The 21,474-nt window shown below is 39.2% G+C and overlaps 1 protein-coding gene across 1 annotated transcript in view; it reads right to left on the reverse strand.

The window, feature by feature from the left end:
- Positions 1 to 21,474, reverse strand: part of RTN3 (reticulon 3) — a 62,228-nt gene that overhangs the window by 3,197 nt on the left and 37,557 nt on the right. The window contains exons 2-5 of the mRNA XM_055309203.1: positions 4,693 to 4,900; positions 2,610 to 2,748; positions 2,098 to 2,167; positions 1,138 to 1,184 (exon numbers count right to left, since the gene is read on the reverse strand). Of these exons, the coding sequence (XP_055165178.1) occupies positions 1,138 to 1,184; positions 2,098 to 2,167; positions 2,610 to 2,748; positions 4,693 to 4,900 (464 nt within the window). The remainder of the gene's footprint in view (positions 1 to 1,137; positions 1,185 to 2,097; positions 2,168 to 2,609; positions 2,749 to 4,692; positions 4,901 to 21,474) is intronic.

A 21,474-nucleotide genomic window follows, 5' to 3' on the forward strand; every position in this document is an offset into this window, starting at 1 on the left:
CTGAGCCACCCGGGCTGCCCTATTTTTTAAAGGAAGTTGGTTTTTTAAAAAATATTTTACTTATGAGATAAGGAGATAATTTTTTTACTTATGAGATAATGAGAGAGAGGATGAGGCAGAGAGAGAGGGAGAAGCATACTCCCCACTGAGCAGTCAGCCAGACTTGGGACTTGACCCCAGGACCCTGGGATCATGACCTGAGCCAAAGGTAGGTGCTTAACCAACTGAGCCACCCAGGTACCCCAAGACTAATTCATTTAATACCAAAAGGCATAAAAAAGTGTGTTGACTGATGACTTAATCTATAAACAATCTAGCTAGCAAGCATCTTGCAAAGCTCTGCATGCACCATTCCAAAATGCAAACATCTCTTCACACCAGTGGATTCCCATAATAGCCTTGATAGTTTAAATTTGTTTTCAGACACCAGCTCTTATTTATTTAAGCATTTTTTCAACTTTTTTTTTTAACAGATAATGCATCCATATGAAAAACTTAAATGATACAAAACAAGACATAAAATAAGTCTCCTTCCTACACTTCTCTCTAAACATTCAGTTTCTCTTGGTATAGGAAACCACTATCATCAATTTCTTTCAGGCTCCTGACTTATAAAACTTAGACTGCAGGATTGATTAGAAAATGACCACTCATGATGTGCCTGGGTGGCTCAGTTGGCTAAATATCTGACTCTTGGTTTTGGCTCCAGTTGTGATCTCAGGGTCATGAGACTGAGCTGAGCATGGAGCCTGCTTGAGATTCTCTCTCCTTCTACTTCTGCCCCTCCTGCTTGTGCTTTCTCTAAAATAAGTAAATAAGTCTTGAAAAGAAAAGAAGAGATTGCTCCAAACTTTCAATGCCTAAAAAATGAACTAAAGCGGGGGACCTGGGTGGCTGAGTGGTTGAGCATCTGCCTTTAGCTCAGGGCGTGACCCTGGGGTCCTGGAATCGGGTCCCACATCAGGTCCCTGCAAGAAGCCTACTTCTCCCTCTGCCTATGTCTCTGCCACTCTTTCTGTTTCTCTCATAAATAAAAAAATCTAAAAACAAAACAAAACAACCCCCTCCCCCAACCAAGAAACTAAAGCTAGTCATAAATTAACAGGTATATCTAACTGGAAACAGACAAGTGCTTACCTTGTACTTCTCATAGACAATGGGGACACTGAAAATGAGCAGTTCGGCTGTAAGAGAATCACAGGACATGGCAAGTGTAAATGTGAGACCGTCAGAAAGACCCAAGATACAACATAAACGTTTTTCCTCGTAAAATATAGGGAAACATACATCTTCAATTTAAGAAATTCTACCCAGGGCTCTCAATTAAGGACAGTTAGCTATAGGTACATAGGCTACCTTCTGTGAATCACAAATAATTTCCAAATTATGAAAATGGTTTGATCCCCATATTTAAACCAAATGTACACAACTCTACTTCTAGCTATTATGATATTTCCTTAGAGTTAAGACCTTTCAATAAACCTATGGCCACAAACAGGTTCTTCCAACATCTAGTTCAAGAAGTATGGATGTTAAAGGCTGGGCCGCATGGAAGTAGGGGAGGCATTATGGGTATTCTCTTTGCTCCTACTTTTAGTAATTACAGATGACCCTTGAGCATCATGATGATTAAGGCACGGATAGCTGGTGCTGTCAAAAATCTGCATGTAGGGCAGCCCCGGTGGCGCAGGGGTTTAGCGCTGCCTGCAGCCCAGGGCGTGATCCTGGAGACCCTGGATCGAGTCCCACGTCAGGCTCTCTATATGATGCCTGCTTCTCCCTCTGCCTGTCTCTATGAATAAATTAAAAAAAAAAAATCTGCCATGTAACTTTTGACTACCCTCCCAACTTTACTAACTGCCTACTGCTGGTCAGAAGCATTACCAATAACACAGTCAATTAACACATATTTTGCAAGTATTATATATGCTATATTCTTACAATATGGTAAGCAAGAAGAAAGAAAATGTTAGAAAATCCTAAGAGAAAATACTGTACTGTACTGTAAAAACTCTTTGAACCTGTAGTTCAAAGCTCTGTCGTTCAAGGGCCAGATGTACTTCAAAGAGCATTGAGACATTTTCCTTGCCACCTTACCGAGAATCAGAAGGGTGATTCCATTGAAAACGGCACCAACATAGGTCATCAGCCACATGAAAACAGCCAGCTGTGAAGGCCAACAACAGAGGGTTAAGCAGGAGTAATCATAATGCAAAGTTTAGGTCAACTGAGGCCATTCTCCTTGTCGATTAAGACTGCGTAAGTTTAATGATGTATGCCATACGTAATTATAATTTCCCAATGAAGGTTACACTCGTCTGCACCATATACTTGCAGGGTGCATCAGAGAATTCTGTAGTTCTCTTAAGCTCAACAGACTATGATTGCATTCCTGTCAATGACGTTGCCCTTGTTGGGAGGGCATGTAGTTCTACATGTGCAGGAGATGCCTTCTCTATTGACTCCCACCCCTCCCACTTTTCACAGGTTGATTGATTTAAGCAAATATTTTTGTATGATAAAACCCTCTTTGCTGTTTTTCCTCTGAGTTATAACCTAGTCTCTGATTTTCCTCAGCTTCTCCACCAAAAGCTGTAGAAGCAACTAACCTTCAAGGAGTCAACCAAATCTTCCACCAGAAAGAGACGAATAATGAGTTTCAGGGCTCTGTTGATGTGCACCATGGCAGCATTCACGTAATTATGGAAAGCTTCTGAGGACAGAGTAATGTCTACATCCAGGTAGGCTCTTCCAGAAGAAGAAACAACAGTCATACATTTGACAAGGAAGAAGAAGATCTCTTTCTGTTAGTAGAACAGTTTTACAGAGTGTACATTTAAGAAATCTGTAGGGGCATTTTTTTTGCCATCATGGGGGAGCAGGGAGAGGGCTCCTGTCTTTCATTGGGCAGAGACAAAGATGTCAGATGTCAGATGTCTGCTAAGTGTGAGACATTCATATACAATAAAGAATTGTCCTACGTCCTGTGTAACTTCTACTGCCTCATAGGATATTCATGAAGGTGAACCCACTTATAATTATCAAAAGTCCAGAACATATAAAAACAAGGATTTTTCCCCCCTAGTTTTGACATATCCTGAATTTCCTAAACAGACTATTTTGGTTTGTTTGGTATGCTAAACTCTACTACCACATTTTTTATTACTTTAGAAAATCACATCTGAAAAAAAAAAAAAAAGAAAATCACATCTGTTTTGGAGATTATACATCTAAGTACAAGTACCTAATGTCTCTATTGTGGGCGTGCGTGTGTGTGTGTGTGTGTGTATAGCCATGTCCAAGCAGTTAAATACTGACTGGAAATATTTTACTTTATTATAAATGACCTTCTATCTTATCATTCCTTTATATTATAATTATAGTCTATTTTGAAATTTATAGATATCTATGAATTTCATTTCAAAATGATAAAAAAGGCATTATAAAATATTTGCTAACAAAACAAGGAGGGTGGAGAGATACAAAGTTTGCAGGGTGGACAACTATAGAAAAAAAGACTTGGGTTCTGTTCACAGATGAACTACAGAATTGAGACGTAACCATGTGCTTGTAACTTGTTCTTTCACTAAGTACTTACTGAGTGCTTACTGAGTATCAGACCCTCTGCTATGCATAGGGCAGATCAGGAAAAAGATGAAAAAGATGACTGCTTTTGCCTTAAAGAGCCTACAGGCTTGTGGGAAAAACAGAGAAGGAAAGGCATGCTTTCCTTTCCTATTTATTAAGAAATATTTACTACCAAAAGTTATAAAAATTAAATGCTGTAATTTGTAAAATTTAACAAAACACAAATCCACAACAGTGTCCTGCAAAAGATGAAAAATCCTGCTAAGACATCTAGTTTATGGCCAGTCACATTTAGTCATTCAGTAAACAGCTACTGATTTGTTAAAACCAATATGTGATAACTCCATGCACCGGGAGCCCGACGTGGGATTCGATCCCGGGTCTCCAGGATCGCGCCCTGGGCCAAAGGCAGGCGCTAAACCACTGCACCACCCAGGGATCCCTGTGATAACTTTTTTAATGCCACATATAGTTTAAATGGTCTTCTATTTTCACCAAGAGAAAATAAAAGGACTAGAGCTATTCTGCCATAGTCTTGAGACACAGAGTTTCTTTCCCTATGAGTAAAAGGTTTTGAAAAACTGTCATTTGCAAATGTTAAAATTGTTTATGGCTAAGATTTTCAAGAGGAAAAGTGTGAGGAAAACTTTTGTTAAAAAGTTACAGCACAGTCAGAAAAGTAAGCAAGTGGATTCTAGAAATGCATGACCTACTGACCTCAGGACTTGCTCCTGATATTAAGAAAACTAAAGTGGGGGGAAAAAGTAATAAAACTAAGAGTAAACATAACAAATTCTAATAGTGCCAAGTGCACAGCCTCAATACTGAGACTTCAAAGTTTTTTTAAGATTTCCCTATGTGGGAGCTTAAACACGTCCTGGGACCCCACCTAACTAACTGGGTGCTGCCTGCTCAGGAATTCAGTCTTCTTCAGTCTTAAAATGTGAGCCTCTAATTTGTCAAAATGTTCTTGGCTCCTAACTTGGTCACTTTTGAAGTGACAAGGCTTCTAGCTGATGGTTCATGCAAGGGATTAGCTGCATCAGGCCCTGTAATTCTTCACTTAGTCAACTGTAGGGTGTTACTTATGATACTTCCACTCACTTGAATGGATGGCCCTCTTCTGATTTCTGTACAGCTTGGATGACAGACTTGTACACTCTGAAGCTGATGGTGACAGAGAGAAGAGCCAGGATGAGGTAAGAAACCACACTGATGACACTGAAAGCTGCCAGGGAGAGCAGCATGATCAGTGTGGTGCCAAAGACAAACCCAGTCTTCTTCACATCTCGCCAGAAAATCAGATCGTGCACTGCCAAAAGAAAAGGAAGACGGGTTACATGTGGCCACGTAGCTAGGACTGCTCTTTGGCTGTGATCTGCTATCTGAAAAGCATCACACCAGCATGCTTTACAGGTGCATCCCTCCTTAAGAGAACCTGAGAAATGAAAATTATATGTCAGGAGTGATGTTCATACCGCAAATGTTGCTGTGGTTTCCGGACAGGTTCATAAATACTTAGAAACTTATTTTTTTTAAGGTTTTATTTATTTATGAAAGACACAGTGAGAGGCAGAGACACAGGGCAAGGGAGAAGCAGGCTCCATGCAGGAAGCCCGATGTGGGACTCGATTCTGGGACTCCAGGATCACTCCCTGAGTCAAAGACAGAGAGACACTCAACCGCTGAGCCACCCAGGTGTCCCAAAACTTATTTTTTTAGAGATGGCTACTGAAGTACAATGGGGCAGAGTGTCAATTTTTTGAAATGTTTCAGCAGAAAGGATGTAGAGTAAGTGTTATAAAATTGGTAACTGTTAACTAAATTAAGCAAACCATGTTGATAAGTTCATCTGATCACTATAAAACCAAAACTAATGTATGTATAAATTGGGTGGGATCAGAAGAGTGTGCTGGATAAAAACAAGCTAAACTCTATTAGTGTTAGTTACAATGAAACACCAGAAGGATTACTGGTAGGGGACTACGTCACTATCTAAATGGCAATACCCCTGAAAATGAATGCAGATACTATTACTAATTGTTAGGAAATAGGTAATAAACCAAGACCGTTTTAGACAAGTGGGTATTATGGAGGGGGATATCCAAACTGGAAAAATCTGAGTTCTTCTACTTAAAGACACCTAAAGAATTGTGTGTAAATCTAGCAATGACACTGTATTTGAATTACAATCTGTAAAGGTTAACTTCAACACTAATGGTCCTATTGCAGGTTCCTTCTCTTCATAACGGGCAAGGGCTTTGGAGCTGGAAAGACAGGAGTTTGAGTCCTGGTAGTTTTTAGCCTATTGTCTTAAATGACCTTTCTAAACCTTTGTTTTTTACTTTTTATAAAAAAAGTAACATCTATTGTCTAGAGTTGCTTTAAGGACTATGCCAATGTAGTAGAATGCTTAGCATTGTAAATGACATGTAGTAAGCACTCAAATTTTAACTACAACCAAAATATGGTAGGCCTTTAAGACTGATTGAGGGTAAAATAAACTTTATCTGTTCAAGTGAGGCCGCTGGTCCCTAGTTCTTACCCATATCCTAGCTATAGTACTTGCCTCTGAAGCCTAACCTTGCTAGACCCAAAGGAACCTAATTTTAAAGCTTTCACACTAAAGATATGCCACTGATTGTATAGAAGAAATAATGACTGATTCAGAAATTTCAGCCAAGGAATGTGACACTAGGAGAAATAAGAGGCATTATGATTCCTGATGGGAAGCTGAGAGTCCCAAGTCCCAGATAGTGACACTGCAAAGGAGAGAGAGCTAGCTGTGAGGCAGGCAAGTCAGGTTCACCTGATTGGACAGGGAAGCTGAAGAGAGTGCTGTCTTCTTATAAGAACAAATACTAATAAGCAGGATTCCTATAATCAGAGTCCAAGTATATAGATGTCACGGTTCCTAAGACCACAAGCACAGTTGCAATACGAACGCTTTGGAATGAAATAGGTATCTTGTGCCTCTTGGTGTAATGCACTGAGGACACAATCTCACTTCTGCGGTGTTCTTGCAAAAAACATAGAACATAGATCTAATAAGAAAACACCATACAGGGCGCCTGGGTGGCTCAGTGGTTGAGCATCTATCTGCCTTCAGCTCAGGGTATGATCCTGGTTCCGGGATCGGGTCCCCGATCAGGCTCTCTGTGGGGAGCCTGCTTCTCCCTCTGCCTATGTCTCTGCCTCTCTCATGAATAAATAAAACCTTAAAAACAAACAAACAAACAAACAAACAAACAAAACACCAGAGAAATCCAGACCGAGAAATTTACAACATGGATGGATTTAGAGGGTATAACACTAAGTGAAATAAGTTAAACAAAAAGACAAATAATGTACGATTTCACTCATATGTGGAATTCAATAAAACAAATGAACAACAAAAAGAGACAAAAAACAGACTCTTAACTACAGGGAACAAACTGGTGGTTGCCAGAGGGGAGGTGGGTGGGGGATGGGTGAATAGGTAAAGGGTATTTAGAGCAGGTACACTTACTGTGATGAACACTGAGTAATGTACAGAACTGCTGAACCATTGTACTGTACGTCTGAATTTTTTAAAAAAGATTTTATTTATTCATGAGAGACACACACATAGAGAGGCAGAGACACAGGCAGAGGGAGAAGTAGGCTCCCTATGGGGAGCCTGATGTGGGACTCGATCCCAGGACTCTGGGATCACGACAAGCCAAAGGCAGACCCTCAACCATTGAGCCACCCAGGTGCCCTTACATCTGAAGTTACTGTAACATTGTACTTGATTATTCATCAATAAAAAAATAGCAAAAAATAAAGGAGAGTAAGATTTGACAATACACAAATGCCAAGTGTGATCATAGACTGGACCCTGGATAAAGGGGTAAAAATGGCCTACAAGACACCACTGGGACAACAGACAAAATTTGAATGTGGACTATATAACTGATAAAAGCACAGGTAACCCCTGAATAAGTGCATAGGTCATTTACATGTGGATTTTTTTCCCCAATAAATACAGTATAGTTCTTGTAAATGTATTTTTTCTTTGACTTCGTTAACATTTTCTTGTCTCTGGCTTACTTTAAGAATACAGTATACAACGCATATAACGTACAAAATATGTGTTAGTTGACTGTTCACATTATTGGTAAGGCTTCGGATCAACAGTATGCTTATTAAAGTTTTTGGAGAACCAAAACTTGTTTGTGAATTTTCGACTAACATGGGAGTCAGTGTCCATTACCACGAGGCTCAAGGTCAACTGTACTGTATCAATATTAAATTTCCTAAATTTAATGAGTGTACTGTGGCTATATAAATTCTTAAAAGTTCTTGTTCAAAATCAAAGACAGAAACAAACATTACAAAGTAGGGGTGTAAAGGAGCAAGATGCTTGCAACCAGTTCTTAAAATAGTTCAGAAAAAACATGTATCTATGAAGAGGGGAAGGGAGAAATAAAGCAAAATTTAACAACTGGTGAACTAGAGTAAAGGTTATATGGGAGTTTTTTGGTACTATACTTGCACTTCTTTAAGTTGGAAATATTTGAAAGAAAGAGAAAAAAGAAAGAAAAGCTTACGGTAAGATGGGGGCCCAGAGAGAAAAAGACCTGAATGTATCAGCGAGTAGGGTAATGACACTAGTCTATATGCAAACTAGATTAGGAAAGCCACCCTGTCCTCATGAATTTTACTGTCATCTGCTGAAAAACTGTCACAAGAAATAGTCAAACCTACAGTGGTAACACATGTGAATGGTGCCCCCTAGAGGTGTGCACTATGCATTCTGTACAACAGTATAGAAGGCCCTAGGCTGGGCTTTAAAAATCAATGGTAGAATTATGGTCTGGTCTAGAAAAGGGATGCACTGATTAAAGGGCGGATAATGGAGGGAAAGGAAAAGCTGGTTCATCCCTCACATCTCTGGGATGCTCTTCTTCCACAATCTCACATGACTTGTTCCTTCATTTCATTTGGGTCCTGGTTCATGGGCCATTTCCCTCAGACTGCACATCCCACCTAACATCCCCATCCTTTGGTCACATTCCATCTTATTATTCTGCTTTATTTTTCTTCAGATCTGTTAAGTGCTTAAAACATGGGCTAATAACTAGAGTTTCATTTGTTTCCTGATGATTTCTCTGGAGCTTACCTCCCTGGAGGTAAAGAGCTTGGATTTTTAACTTCAGGTGAAATAGGAAGCCACTAAAGGTCAAGCAGGGGAATAGCATTGCATTGTATTTATTTAAAGACTTCTTTATTCATGAGAGACACAGAGAGAGAAAGGCAGAGACAACAGGCAGAGGGGAAAGCAGGTTCCTCACAAGGAGCCTGATGTGGGACTTGATCCTGGACCCCGGGATCACACCCTGAGCTGAAGGCAGACATTCAACTGCTGAGCCACCCAAGCGTCCCATATTGTATTTTAAAAAGAGGAACATTTTTGCTGCATAGAAAATGGATTGGGGGGGGGGGGGACGCCTGGGTGGCTCAGTGGTTGAGTGTCTGCCTTTGGCTCAGGGTGTGATCCTGTCCTGGGATCGAGTCCCCCATCTGGCTCCCTGCAAGGAGCCTGCTTCTCCTCTGCTTATGTCTTTGCCTCTCTCTGTGTGTCTCTCATGAATAAATAAAATCTTTTAAAAAGAAAAGAAAAGAAAAAGAAAGAGAGAGAGAGAAGAGAGAAAGAAAGGAGAGAGAGAGAGAGAGAGAGAGAAAGAAAGAAAGGGAGGGAGGGAGGGAGGGAGGGATTGGGGTAGGGCAAAAGTACAGGCAGAGACTCTGTAGGAGGCTATGATGGTGCTTCGAGTGGAAGATGAGGGTCATTTAGATTAGGATGGGGGCAATCAGGATGGAGTGGACAGATCTGAGCTGTATTTTGGAGGCAGAACAGAGAGAACCTGGTGGTGGAGTGGATGTGGGAGATGACAGATGGGAAGAAATGGGGATAAACCGTACGTCTGGGGCCTGAACAAATAGCTATGGCGTCATTTAATAAAGTGAGGTAAGGAAGGGCAGATTACAGAGCCTGTTAATTTTGGGATGAATGTGTAGAGATCTGTAATTAATGAAAGCAGCTAAATCCACCAGTGTGCAGCACACAGGACAAGTATGAGCTAGAAACATACATCTGGAAGTCACCACAAACAAATATTTAAGTCACAGAAATTGATGAGGTTACCTAGTATTGATAGGGAAGGAGGCCCAGGTCTTAACTTGCTGGTACTCTAATATTTAGTGACAGGGTAAAACTAGAGGAGCTAGCGAAAGGGACCAGAGGCAATAACCAGGGAGGTAGGGGATAACTGAGTGTGGTATCACAAAAATGGAGAGAGAAGTACCCTGAGGACAAGGTATGGAAACAGGTTAATTTTGCTGAGACTGGATAAGGAAAAAGGTAACTGTGGACTTGGCAACATGGAGATAGTTGGTGATCTGATTAAAACTGTTCAATGGAGGTGTGCCAGAGTGGCTCAGTTAGTTGGGTGTTTGACTCTTGATTTAGGCTCAGGTCATGATCTCAATAAGGGTTGTGAGACTGGGCCCCATGTTGGGCTCCACACTCAGTGTGGAGCTTGCTTGGGATTCTCTCTCCCTCTGCCCCTCCTCATTCATGCTTGCTAACTCTAAAAATAAAGTAAAATAAAATCTTAAAAAAAAAAAAGCTGTTCAGTGGAGTGATGTGAACACAAGCAATTAAAGGGAGAAGAGTGAATTAGTGGCGAGATGTGGAGGCAGTAGAGAGGAAATGTCTCAGAAGTCTGGCTGTGAAGGGGAGTAGGGACATTTGGGGCCAAGGGACAGTTTCTCAAAGATGGGAAACAATAGAGCATGCTTATATATGCTGATACAAGCTTAAAGAGGCTGAAGGGTGAAGCAGCAGAAGAAGTGAAGTTCAGGAGAAGGGAGGGATAGAGATCCAGTGCCCATATGAAGGGGCTGACCCTTGTTAGAGCAGCACAATGAAGAAGAGAGTCACAGGCCATTTAGAAATCTGAAGACTACAAGAACAGGGATTTCTTTCTGAATGCTTCTAGTTTCTCAACAAAAAAGTGCTGAGGTCATCAGCTGAGGTGGGGGCAAGGTGGTGAAGAAGGCTTACAGAGAAAGAAAAGATAAATGGTTGTTTCAGAAAAGTGAGAAACGGTCTTAAAACTCTCAGAAGAGGGCTGCCAGGGTGGCCCAGTGGTTTAGCGCCGCCTTCAGCCCAGGGCCTGATCCTGGAGACCGGGGATCGAGTCCCACGTCGGGCTCCCTATGTGGAGCCTGCTTCTCCCTCTGCCTGTGTCTCTGCCTCTCTCTCTCTCTCTCTCTCTGTCTCTCATGAATAAATAAATAAAATCTTAAAAAAAAATAAATAAAACATTAAAAAAAACTCTAAGAAAACGAGTTAAAAAGGAAACAAATGAAGGAGTGCACTTGCTATGATGAGCATAGGGTGATGTACGGAACCTTGGAATTACTATATTGTACACTTGAAACTAATACAACACTGTATGTACTGCATGTTAATTAACTGGAATTAAAATAAAAACTAAAAAAAAAAAAAGGAGTAAATCTTTGTGACCTAGGGTTAGGCAATGATTTCTCAAATCAAAAGCACAACAAAAGAAACAACAGATAAGTGGTATCATATCAAAAAATTACAAACCTTTGTGCTGTAAATGGTGACAAAATGAGGGAATATATTTGAAAATTATATATCTGGTATGGTATTTATGTCTAGAATACAGTAAGAATATATAAAAAATTACAACTCAATAATTTAAAAATAACCCAACTGAAAAATAAAGGGTCTGAATAGACATTTCTCCAAAGATACACAAATGCTCAATAAACCCATAAAAAGATGCTCCATATCATTAGTCATTAGGAAAGTACAAATCAAAACCATGATGAATCTACTAGGCTAGCTATCAGAGAGATTACAGTAACAAACATTGGCAAGGATGTAGAGAAATTGGAACCCTCCTACATTCCTAGTGAGAATGAAGAATGGCAGAGCCACTTGGGAAAACAGTTTGGTAGTTCCTCAAAAAGTTAAACATAGAGTTATAATATGACCCAGCAATTCCACTTTTAGGCAAATGCTCAACAGATAAAAACATACAACACAAAAATTTGTGTATATCAATAAGAAACATTATTCATAATAGCCAAAAAGCAGAAACAATCCAAACGCCCATCAACAAATGAATAAAATGTAGTTTATATAATACAATGTAATTATTATTTGGTTTTTTTAAAAATATTTTATTTATTTATTCATGAGAATACACAGAGAGGAGAGAGAGAGAGGCAGAGACACAGGCACAGGAAGAGCAGGCTCCATGCAGGGAGCCTGAAGTGGGACTTGATCCTGGGTCTCCAGGATCACGCCCTGGGCTATAGGCGGCGCTAAACTGCTAAGCCACCGGGGCTGCCCTGTAATTATTATTTGGCAATAAAAAGGAGTTAAGTTCTTTAAAAAGAAAACAAAACAAAAACCAACCCATATTATTTATCTGAGAAAGAGAGAAAGAGAGAGAGAGAGAGCACATGAGCAAGGGGACCTGGAGAGGGAGGGAGAAGCACACTTCCCGCTCAACAGGGAGCCTGATGACTCAGGGGCTTGATCCTGAGATTCTGGGATCATGACCTGAGCTGAAGGCAGCCACTTAACCAACTGAGCTACCCAGGTGCCCCAAAAAAGGAGTGAAGTTTTTTCTAATGCTACCTGCTATGACATGGCTAAAACTTGAAAACACATTAGGCCAAGTGAAAGAAGCCAATTACAAGAGACCACATATTGCAATTCCACTTATATAAAACATACAGTATAAGCAAATCTATAGGGACAGACAATAGATTAGTTGTTGAGGGCTGTGGTAGTGGGAAATAGTGAATGCTAATGAATGTGGGGCTTTTTTGTAGGGGACTACAATGCTCTAAAATTGGATAGCGATGATAAAATACGTTTAGTTGTACACTTTTTTTTAAAAAAAAGATTTTATTTATTTATTCACGAGAGACACAGAAAGAGAGGCAGAGACACAGGCAGAGGAAGAAGCAGGCTCCATGCAGGAAGCCTGATGCGGGACTCGATCTGGGCCTCTGGGATCATGCCCTGAGCCAAAGGCAGACAGACGCTCAACCGCTGAGCCACCCAGGCATCCCTCTAGTTGTACACTTCAAGTGGATGGCTTGTATAGTATGTGAATCACACCTCAATAAGGGTGTAATATATATATTTAGGGATATTATAGATAGGGATTTCAACATCCCTTTTAATAATTGGCAGAACAGGGATCCCTGGGTGGCGCAGCGGTTTGGCGCCTGCCTTTGGCCCAGGGCGCGATCCTGGAGACCCGGGATCGAATCCCACGTCAGGCTCCCGGTGTATGGAGCCTGCTTCTCCCTCTGCCTGTGTCTCTGCCTCTCTCTCTCTCTCTCTCTCTATCATAAGTAAATAAAAAAAAAATAATAATTGGCAGAACAAAAAGAAATAATTGGCAGAACAAGTAGACAAAAATCAATAAAAATGAAGACCTTGAATACTATTAACCAATTTTACCTATTTGACATTTATAGAACACTCCATACAACAACAGCAGAATATACATTCAAGCACATGTGGAACATTCACCAAGGTAAACCAAATCCTGGGGCATGAAACAGTCCTGATTAATTTTAAGATTTATTTATTTTGAGGAAGAGGGTATGTGCTTATGAGCAAGCAGGGGGAGGGCCAGAGGCAGAGGGAGAGAGAATATCAAGCAGATTCCATGCCAAGTGTGGAGCTCAACGTGGGGCTCAATCTCAGGACCCTGAGATCATTACTTGAGCCAGACGCTTAGCCTATGGAGCTGCCAGGCACTCCCCAATACATTTTAAAGGATTCAAGTCACTTTTTTGTTTTCTGACTACAAGGCTGTATTAGAAACAGTAACAAAAGATATTAGGAAAGATAGATATTGGGGAAACCTTCAATATTTGTAAACTAAACACACTTCTCAACAAATCAAAGAAGAAATCAAATTTTGAACTGAATGAAAATGAAAACTTGTGGGATCCAGCTAAAGTAATACATAATATGAAAGTGCCTATGTTAGAAAAGACAATGTCAGTGATCTTAGCTGCGACTTTAAAAAACTAAAAAGAGAACAACCTGAACCCCAAGTAAACAGAAGAAAGTAAATAATAAAAATCAGAGCAGGGGGAAGCCCTGGTGGCTCAGAGGTTTAGCACCGCCTTCAGCCCAGGGCGGGATCCTGGAGACACCGGATCAAGTCCCATGTCAGGCTTCCTGCATGGAACCTGCTCCTCCCTCTGCCTGTGTCTCTGCCTCTCTCTCTCTCTTTCTCTCTCTGTCTCTCATGAATAAATAAATAAAATCTTAAAAAAAAAAATCAGAGCAGGCACTGGGGTGCCTGGGTGGCTCAGTCAGTTGAGTGTCTGACTTCAACTCAGGTCATAATCTCAGGGTTCTGTGATCGAGCCCCATTTTGGGCTCCTGGCTTCGCAGGGAGTCTGCTTATCCCTTTCCTCTTGCACGTGCTCTCACTCTCTCAAACAAATTATTAAAAACAGAAAATAAAACCAAAATTCTTTGAGAGTATCAGTGAAACAGATAAAACTCTAACTAGATTGATCAAGACAAGGTGAAAGAGTACAAAAACTGTCAGTACCAAGAATGAGAGAGGTGACATCACTAGATTCTACAGATTTTTTTTATAGACATCATTTGTCCCATTTAAAAAAATATTTTAGGGATTCCTGGGTGGCTCAGCGGTTTAGCCCGTGCCTTTGGCCCAGGGCGGGATCCTGGAGTCCTGGGATCAAGTCCCACATCAGGCTCCCTGCATGGAGCCTGCTTCTCCCTCTGCCTCTCTCTCTCTCTCTCATGAATAAATAAATAAAATCTTAAAAAAAAAGGATTTTATTTACTCATAAGAGACACATAGAGAGAGGCAGAGATATAGGCAGAGGGAGAAGCAGGCTCCCTGTGGGGCGCCCAATGCGGGACTCGATCCCAGGACGCAGGATCATGACCTGAGCCAAAGGCAGGTGCTCAATGGCTGAGTCACCCAGGTGTCCTGATTCTACAGATATGAAAAGAATAATGAGGTATTATAAACAATGTCAATAAATTAAATAATTTAGATACAGTAGACAAATTCTTCCAAAGGCACAAAGTTCATTCAAAAAAATAAACTGACTAGCCCTTATCTATTTAAGAAATAAAACATAAATAAAATACTTCCCACTCAGAAAATTCCAGGCCCAAATGGCATTACTGGGGAATTTGGCCAAATATTAACAAGAAATAATACCAATTCTACACAAATTCTTCCAGAAAAATGAGAAGGTAATGTTTTTCAACAAATTTTAGAAGGCCAGCATTACTTGGACTCCAAAACTATACAAAGACATTACAAGAAAACTACTGAGCAATACTGTTCAGGAGCATAGATGCAAAATATTTCTTAACACACATTTAGCAAATCAAACCCAACAATATATAAAAAGAATACATTATGACCAAGTAGGGTTTTTCACAAACATGCAAGACTGGTTTAACATTAATCACAATCATTCAATATAATTCATATTGATAAACTGAAATTAAAAAAGAATACCATATGATCACCTCAAAAGATACAGAAAAAGCATTTAAGAAAATCTAACATCCGCTCTGATAACAAACCTTTTAACAAGGTTTCAACAACCTTTCAAGTAGTAGCAAATTACTAGGTTATAGAACTTCCTCAACTTAATAAAGGGAATCTACAAGAAACCTAGAGCTAACGTCATATTTAATGAAGAGAGGCAATGATGTTCTCTCTTACCACTTCTACTGAACACTGTATTAGAGGTTCTAGCCAGTGTACTATGTCAAGAAAAAGAAAGAAAAGACATTCAAATTGGAAAAGTAGTAAAACTATTATTCACAAATGGCACGAATGCCTTTTTAGAAAATTTGATGCAACCTATAAAAAAGCTGCTAGAACTAATAAGTGAGTTTAGCAAAGTTGCAAGATACAGACAGGGTCAATATATAATATCAGTTATATTTCCATATATTAGTATTAACAGAAATTGAGCTGAAAATGTCATTTAAAATAGCATCAAAATGTAAGATACTTAGATATAAATCTGACAAAAGATTCAGTCAAAATGCTCTGCCACTGAGCTATATTCTGTAACAAATCTGGCAAAACCTGTATACTGAACTATGTAACAGAGCTGGGAGAAATCAATGAAGATCTAAATTAATGGAAAGCTATACTGTTTTCATGGGTTCAAAGACTTAAAATTGTTAAAGTCTTAGTTGTCTCCCCAAGTTTATCTATAATTTGATATAATTCTAATAAAAATTTCTTTTCTTTTTTTTTTAATTTTTATTTATTTATTTATTTATTTATGATAGTCACACAGAATGAGAGAGAGAGGCAGAGACATAGGCAGAGGGAGAAGCAGGCTCCATACACCGGGAGCCTGACGTGGGATTCGATCCCGGGTCTCCAGGATCGCGCCCTGGGCCAAAGGCAGGCGCCAAACCGCTGCGCCACTCAGGGATCCCTAATTCTAATAAAAATTTCAGAAGTATATTTGTAGAAATGGACAGTGATTCTAAAAGTCCTAAGAAAATTCAAAGGACCTAGAGCCAAACTGACTTTGTAAAAGAACAAAAAGTTGGAAGACTAATTTCAAAACTTATATAAAGCTACATTATCAAGATGGCACAGCAGTGTCTTAAAGAGCAACAAGAGCAATGGAATGGTCTACACAGTCCACAAATAGACCTATGCAGATGTGAACAAATTATTTTTTGACCAAGTTGCAAAATCAATTCAATGGAGAAAGTCTTTTCAATAAAAGACTATCAATAAAATGGTATCAATTTGATACCATTTCAATAAAATGGTATCTAAACTGGATACTTATATGCAAAAAAATCTGGACTTTGATCAGTACCTCATATGATACGCAAAAATGAACACAAAAGGATCAGAGATTTAAATGTAAAATCTAGTACAAGATTTATAAGAAAATAAACATCTGATATATAAGAAAAAACTGATAAAATTGTACTTTATCAAAATAAAAAATTTCTGCTCTTTTTGAAAGATACCGTTAAAGGAGTAAAAAGATCACAGGGGATCCCTGGGTGGCTCAGCGGTTGAGCGGCTGCCTTTGGCTCTGGGCACAATCCCAGAGTCCCGGGATTGAGTCCCACATCAGGCCCCCTGCGTGGAGCCTGCTTCTACCTCTCCCTCTGCTTGTGTCTGTGTGTGTCTCTCTATCATAAATGAATAAATAAAAAATCTTTAAAAAAAGTCACAGACTGGAGAAAGTATTTGCAAAGAATGTATTTGACTTGTATATATATATTTTTTAATTAAGATTTTATTTATTTATTTATTCATGAGAGACAGAGAGACAGAGAGAGGCAGAGACATAGGCAGAGGGAGAAGCAGGCTCCACGCAGGGGGCCTGATGTGGGACTCAATCTTGGGACTCTGGGATTGTGCCCTGAGCCAAAGGCAGCCGCTCAACCGCTGAGCCACCCAGGCGTCCCTAGTATCATATTATCTAAAATTTATTTTCATTTGAAGAATTCTTAATTTTATCCAGGTGTGTCTCAATTATCTTTTTTTTTAAATTTTTTTATTATTATTTATTTATGATAGTCACAGAGAGAGAGAGAGAGAGAGAGGCAGAGACACAGGCAGAGGAAGAAGCAGGCTCCATGCACCGGGAGCCTGATGTGGGATTCGATCCCGGGTCTCCAGGATCGCGCCCTGGGCCAAAGGCAGGCGCCAAACCGCTGCGCCACCCAGGGATCCCCCTGTCTCAATTATCTTTAAAGTCTTGTGCTGTATGAATTATGCTTTCATTGTCTTAGAATCCATTTCAATACACAATGTAATCTTTTTATAACTAAGTAAATATATTAACTTCACTGCTCAGTTAACTTACTTTGCTAATGCAGATGAAGCATTTGACAAAGAATGTCTGTATTCACCAAGGGTGGTTATATTGTAGGTAAAATTATGAGTGACTTCTCCCTTTTATCAAATATTCTGTAATGTGATCATATTAGTTTGATTTTAAGGGCAGCCCAGGTGGCTCAGCAGTTTAGCGCAGCCTTCAGCCTAGCGCCTGATTCTGGAGACCCAGGATTGAGTCCCACGTCGGGCTCTCCCTGCATGGAGCCTGCTTCTCCCTCTGCCTGTGTCTCTGCCTCTCTCTCTCTCTCTCTGTGTGTCTCTCATGAATAAATAAATAAAATCTTTAAAAAAAAAAACCAAAAACTTAATAGGACATCTGTCTCTTGCCCATATTATTTAAGGAGGCCAGCTGCAGTACCTTCCTTATGCCAGAAGAGAGCACTAACACATCCAATGGCGAGCTCGAGGCTAAGGAAAAAGTAACTGGTACCAGTCTATCCAAGTGAGAACATCAGTAAATCTTGAGTCCCTACCTATTGATTTTTTTAAATTTTTTATTTATTTATTCATGACAGACACAGAGAGAGAGGGGCAGAGACATAGGCAGAGAGAGAGAAGCAGGCTCCATGCAGGAAGCCTGATATGGGACTCAAGGACCATGCCCTGGGCTGAAGGCAGGCACTAAACACTGAGCCATCCAGGGATCCCCCTACCTATTGATTTCTATTACTAAGTTTAGGGAGAGCTCCTGGTTTGACTCTAACTTCAGTCATTTTCAAAGGTTAACTGACTAATCTACTCTCCACAAAGTATACACCTCCAAGGAAGAGAAGAAATGTTGAAATGCTCATTCTGAAAAGGAATAAATGTATACGAAATTTTAGGTTTTAGCAGTTAATCAACTTTGACTTCATTTTTAAGAATAAATTTCCAAACTCAGGTTGCCTGGGTGGCTCAGTTAAGCTATCTGCCTTCAGCTCAGGTCATCATGATACCAGGGTCCTGGGATTCAGCTCAGCAGGCAGTCTACTTATCTCTCTTCCTCTGCCCCTCCCCACCCCTCCCTTGTGCTCTATCAAATGAATAAATAAAATCTTTTTAAAAAAAGGAGAGAATATATCTACAACTCAAGAGAATTCAATAGTCTGTAGAACTTGTTCTACATTCATTAGTTTTTCAAAATTTGTAATATACATCTCTAAGAAAAAATTTTTAATAAAGATTTTATTTATTCATGAGAGAGTCATAGAGAGGGGCAGAGTCACAGGCAGAGAGAAGTAGGCTCCATGCAGTGAGACCAATGTGGGACTTGATCCAAGACTCCAGGATCATGCCCTGGGCCAAAGACAGACGCTCTACTGCTGAGCCACCCACCGGTCCCTCTAAGAAAATTTAAATGTGAATAAGAGGAAAAAAAAAAAAAAGCCAGGCCTTATGACCATAAAAGGGAAATTTTATTAATAAAGGAGAAACATGCAGTTTTTTTAATAAACATTTATGTAAAGAAAAATATGTGTTTTCACACTGATTATTCTCTTTGGTTATTTTTACATTAATAGCTCATAATAAAAGCAGCCACATTTTGAGTCATAAAAGATACTGGATAATGTGTTTATATATTCAGATTCAAATTTTGTGACTGCTGAAATGGGTTAATAGTCTGTTCTGCTACAGATTTACCCTAACCAAAGGCGTTCCCCTCAAAAAGGCACAGAAAGATCACTGCAGAACACAAAAGCTGTACTGTCAAAGACAAATGTACACCCTTTTGGCCATGAATGTACCTGGCAGTGGGCCACAGAAATTTGTAGGAATCCCTTTTAAACTAGCACTCATCTGAGACTATCAAGAAAAAATAATTTTTCATTCATTAAAATTGCCTAACAGTCCCTTTTGCCCTGGATTTCAGATTTATAAAGCACACAAAACAAAATGGCACGGACTACCTCTCCACAACAAAATGGCTAGGCAGATCTGAAAATGTGAACTTCTGAACTTAGTTATCTAAAGAATTAAAGATAATAAATGCAGTACTAAATCATGATGGGATTGACCCAAAACTCTGGCTTTAGTTTTCTATCCTTTTTTCCCTTCTAGATCTTGCTGGTTCTTTGCACATGTAGGATAAATATTAAATTCTCCAATTAAGAAAAGTCTGAACTGAAGTCTGCAGAAGACATGAGATCCAATCTAAAATTAAACAGAGCACTAGTTAATTGCTAATAGTGAAAGCCAAATAAAATTTAAAAAGTAATCTTATGCTTTTGTACATATTTATTTCTAATTTTTACCTTCCATGTTAGTCAGGTTATGGCACTCTATTTCTGCTATAGTTATTGATATACTTGGACTTGTATACTTCTTTGATGATCTGGTAAGCAATACGGGTAGTGCTGTGGCTTCAGACTTCCTTCCAACAGTATGTGACATAAAATTCTCTTCTTCTGAAAAAGCTGGCAATCTCTAAAATTTTTTATCAGTAATAAGCAAAAGAAATTTTAAAAGTAAAGTGTTAGGTCATACATGTACCTTTGACTTTTAAGATCTTATTCTCTCCATTTCCCCAGCAGCTCTTTCCCCCATGGAAACAATAAAAATCTAATTAGTAACTGGAAAAGCTTGTCTCTTCCCTCTGCTTTATTTCCCAACATACTGCAAAGTTGGAAAAAGTTCAGAATGAACACCCATACAAACACTACCTAGATTTTATAAATCTTACGTTTACTTTTTATAATGGTAAAATACACATAAAATTTACCATCTTAACCATTTTTAAGTATTCAATTCAGTGATGCTAAGCACATCTGCATTGCTGTGTGACCATGACCACTATCTATTGACGTTTTACTATACAGGTATCCTCTGCTTTCCGAAGGTTCACATTAAGCCACTGTGCTTTTATGGAAGACTTACATTAGTACCAATTTCTGCCTACTGAAAGAAATCCAAAGAGGATTTTTGCTGTTATGAGAAAAGCCATGACCATACTAATGTAGATCTTTTGTAAAAGCAAAGTGGCTTAATGTGAACTTTTGGAAAGCTTTCCATTTTGGCTCATAGAAGGTTTCACAGGAATGCCCTACTCTTGGGATAGTAGGTGACTGCTTTGATTCTTTTTCCTACATAGCCCAGTTTGCTTGTTCTAGGATTTCACCTAAGTGGAATCATGCAGTGTGAGTTGTTTGTACTGCTTCTTTCACTTGGCATAATTCCTGAGAATCATCCATATTGCCCCAAGTATCAAAAGGTAACTAGCTGTATCACAGGTTCCATATTCCCTTGCTGGTGAATGACTAGTTCCAGTTTTGAGCTGTGATGATTAAAACTGCTATGAACAAGTTTTTGTATGAACACATTTTCATTTCTCCATAATGGGGTTACAAGGTAGCTTCAGGTTTAGTTTGCTAAAGAAACTGACCAATCTTTCTCTGAAGTATATATACATTCTTACCAAATATTTATGAGCGTTTCAGTTGTCCATTTCAGTCATTTGGGTAGATATGCAGTAATGTCTTATTTTAATTCTGGGAAGACTCCCGTGTTAAACACATTTTTATTGGATTGCTGGTTATTCGTGTATCTCCTTTTGTGAAATGTAAGAATCTTTTTGGCTCAGTTCCTTGTGTTGTTTTTCCTTTAATTGCTGAAATGCTTTTAGAGGGGGTATAGCTCAGGGGCAGAGCATTTGACTGAAATGCTTTTAGTATTTCCTAGATGCTAGTCCTTCATCAGACATGTTTTGTAAATACTTTCTCCCAGTCAATGCTTTGGCTATTGATGGCATCTTTTAATGAGCAGGTTTTCATTTTGATGAAGTCTAATTTATCAAGTTTTTATTTTTTGGCCAGTGCATTCTATGGTGTAAAAGACTTTTATTTTATAATTCATGAAGATATCCTATGCTTTCTTTTTTTTTTTTTAAGATTTTTTAAATTTTTATTTATTTATGATAGTCACACACACA

The sequence above is a fragment of the Nyctereutes procyonoides genome, unplaced genomic scaffold, assembly GCF_905146905.1.
Source record: "Nyctereutes procyonoides isolate TBG_1078 unplaced genomic scaffold, NYPRO_anot_genome, whole genome shotgun sequence".
NCBI classification, from domain to species: Eukaryota; Metazoa; Chordata; class Mammalia; order Carnivora; family Canidae; genus Nyctereutes; species Nyctereutes procyonoides.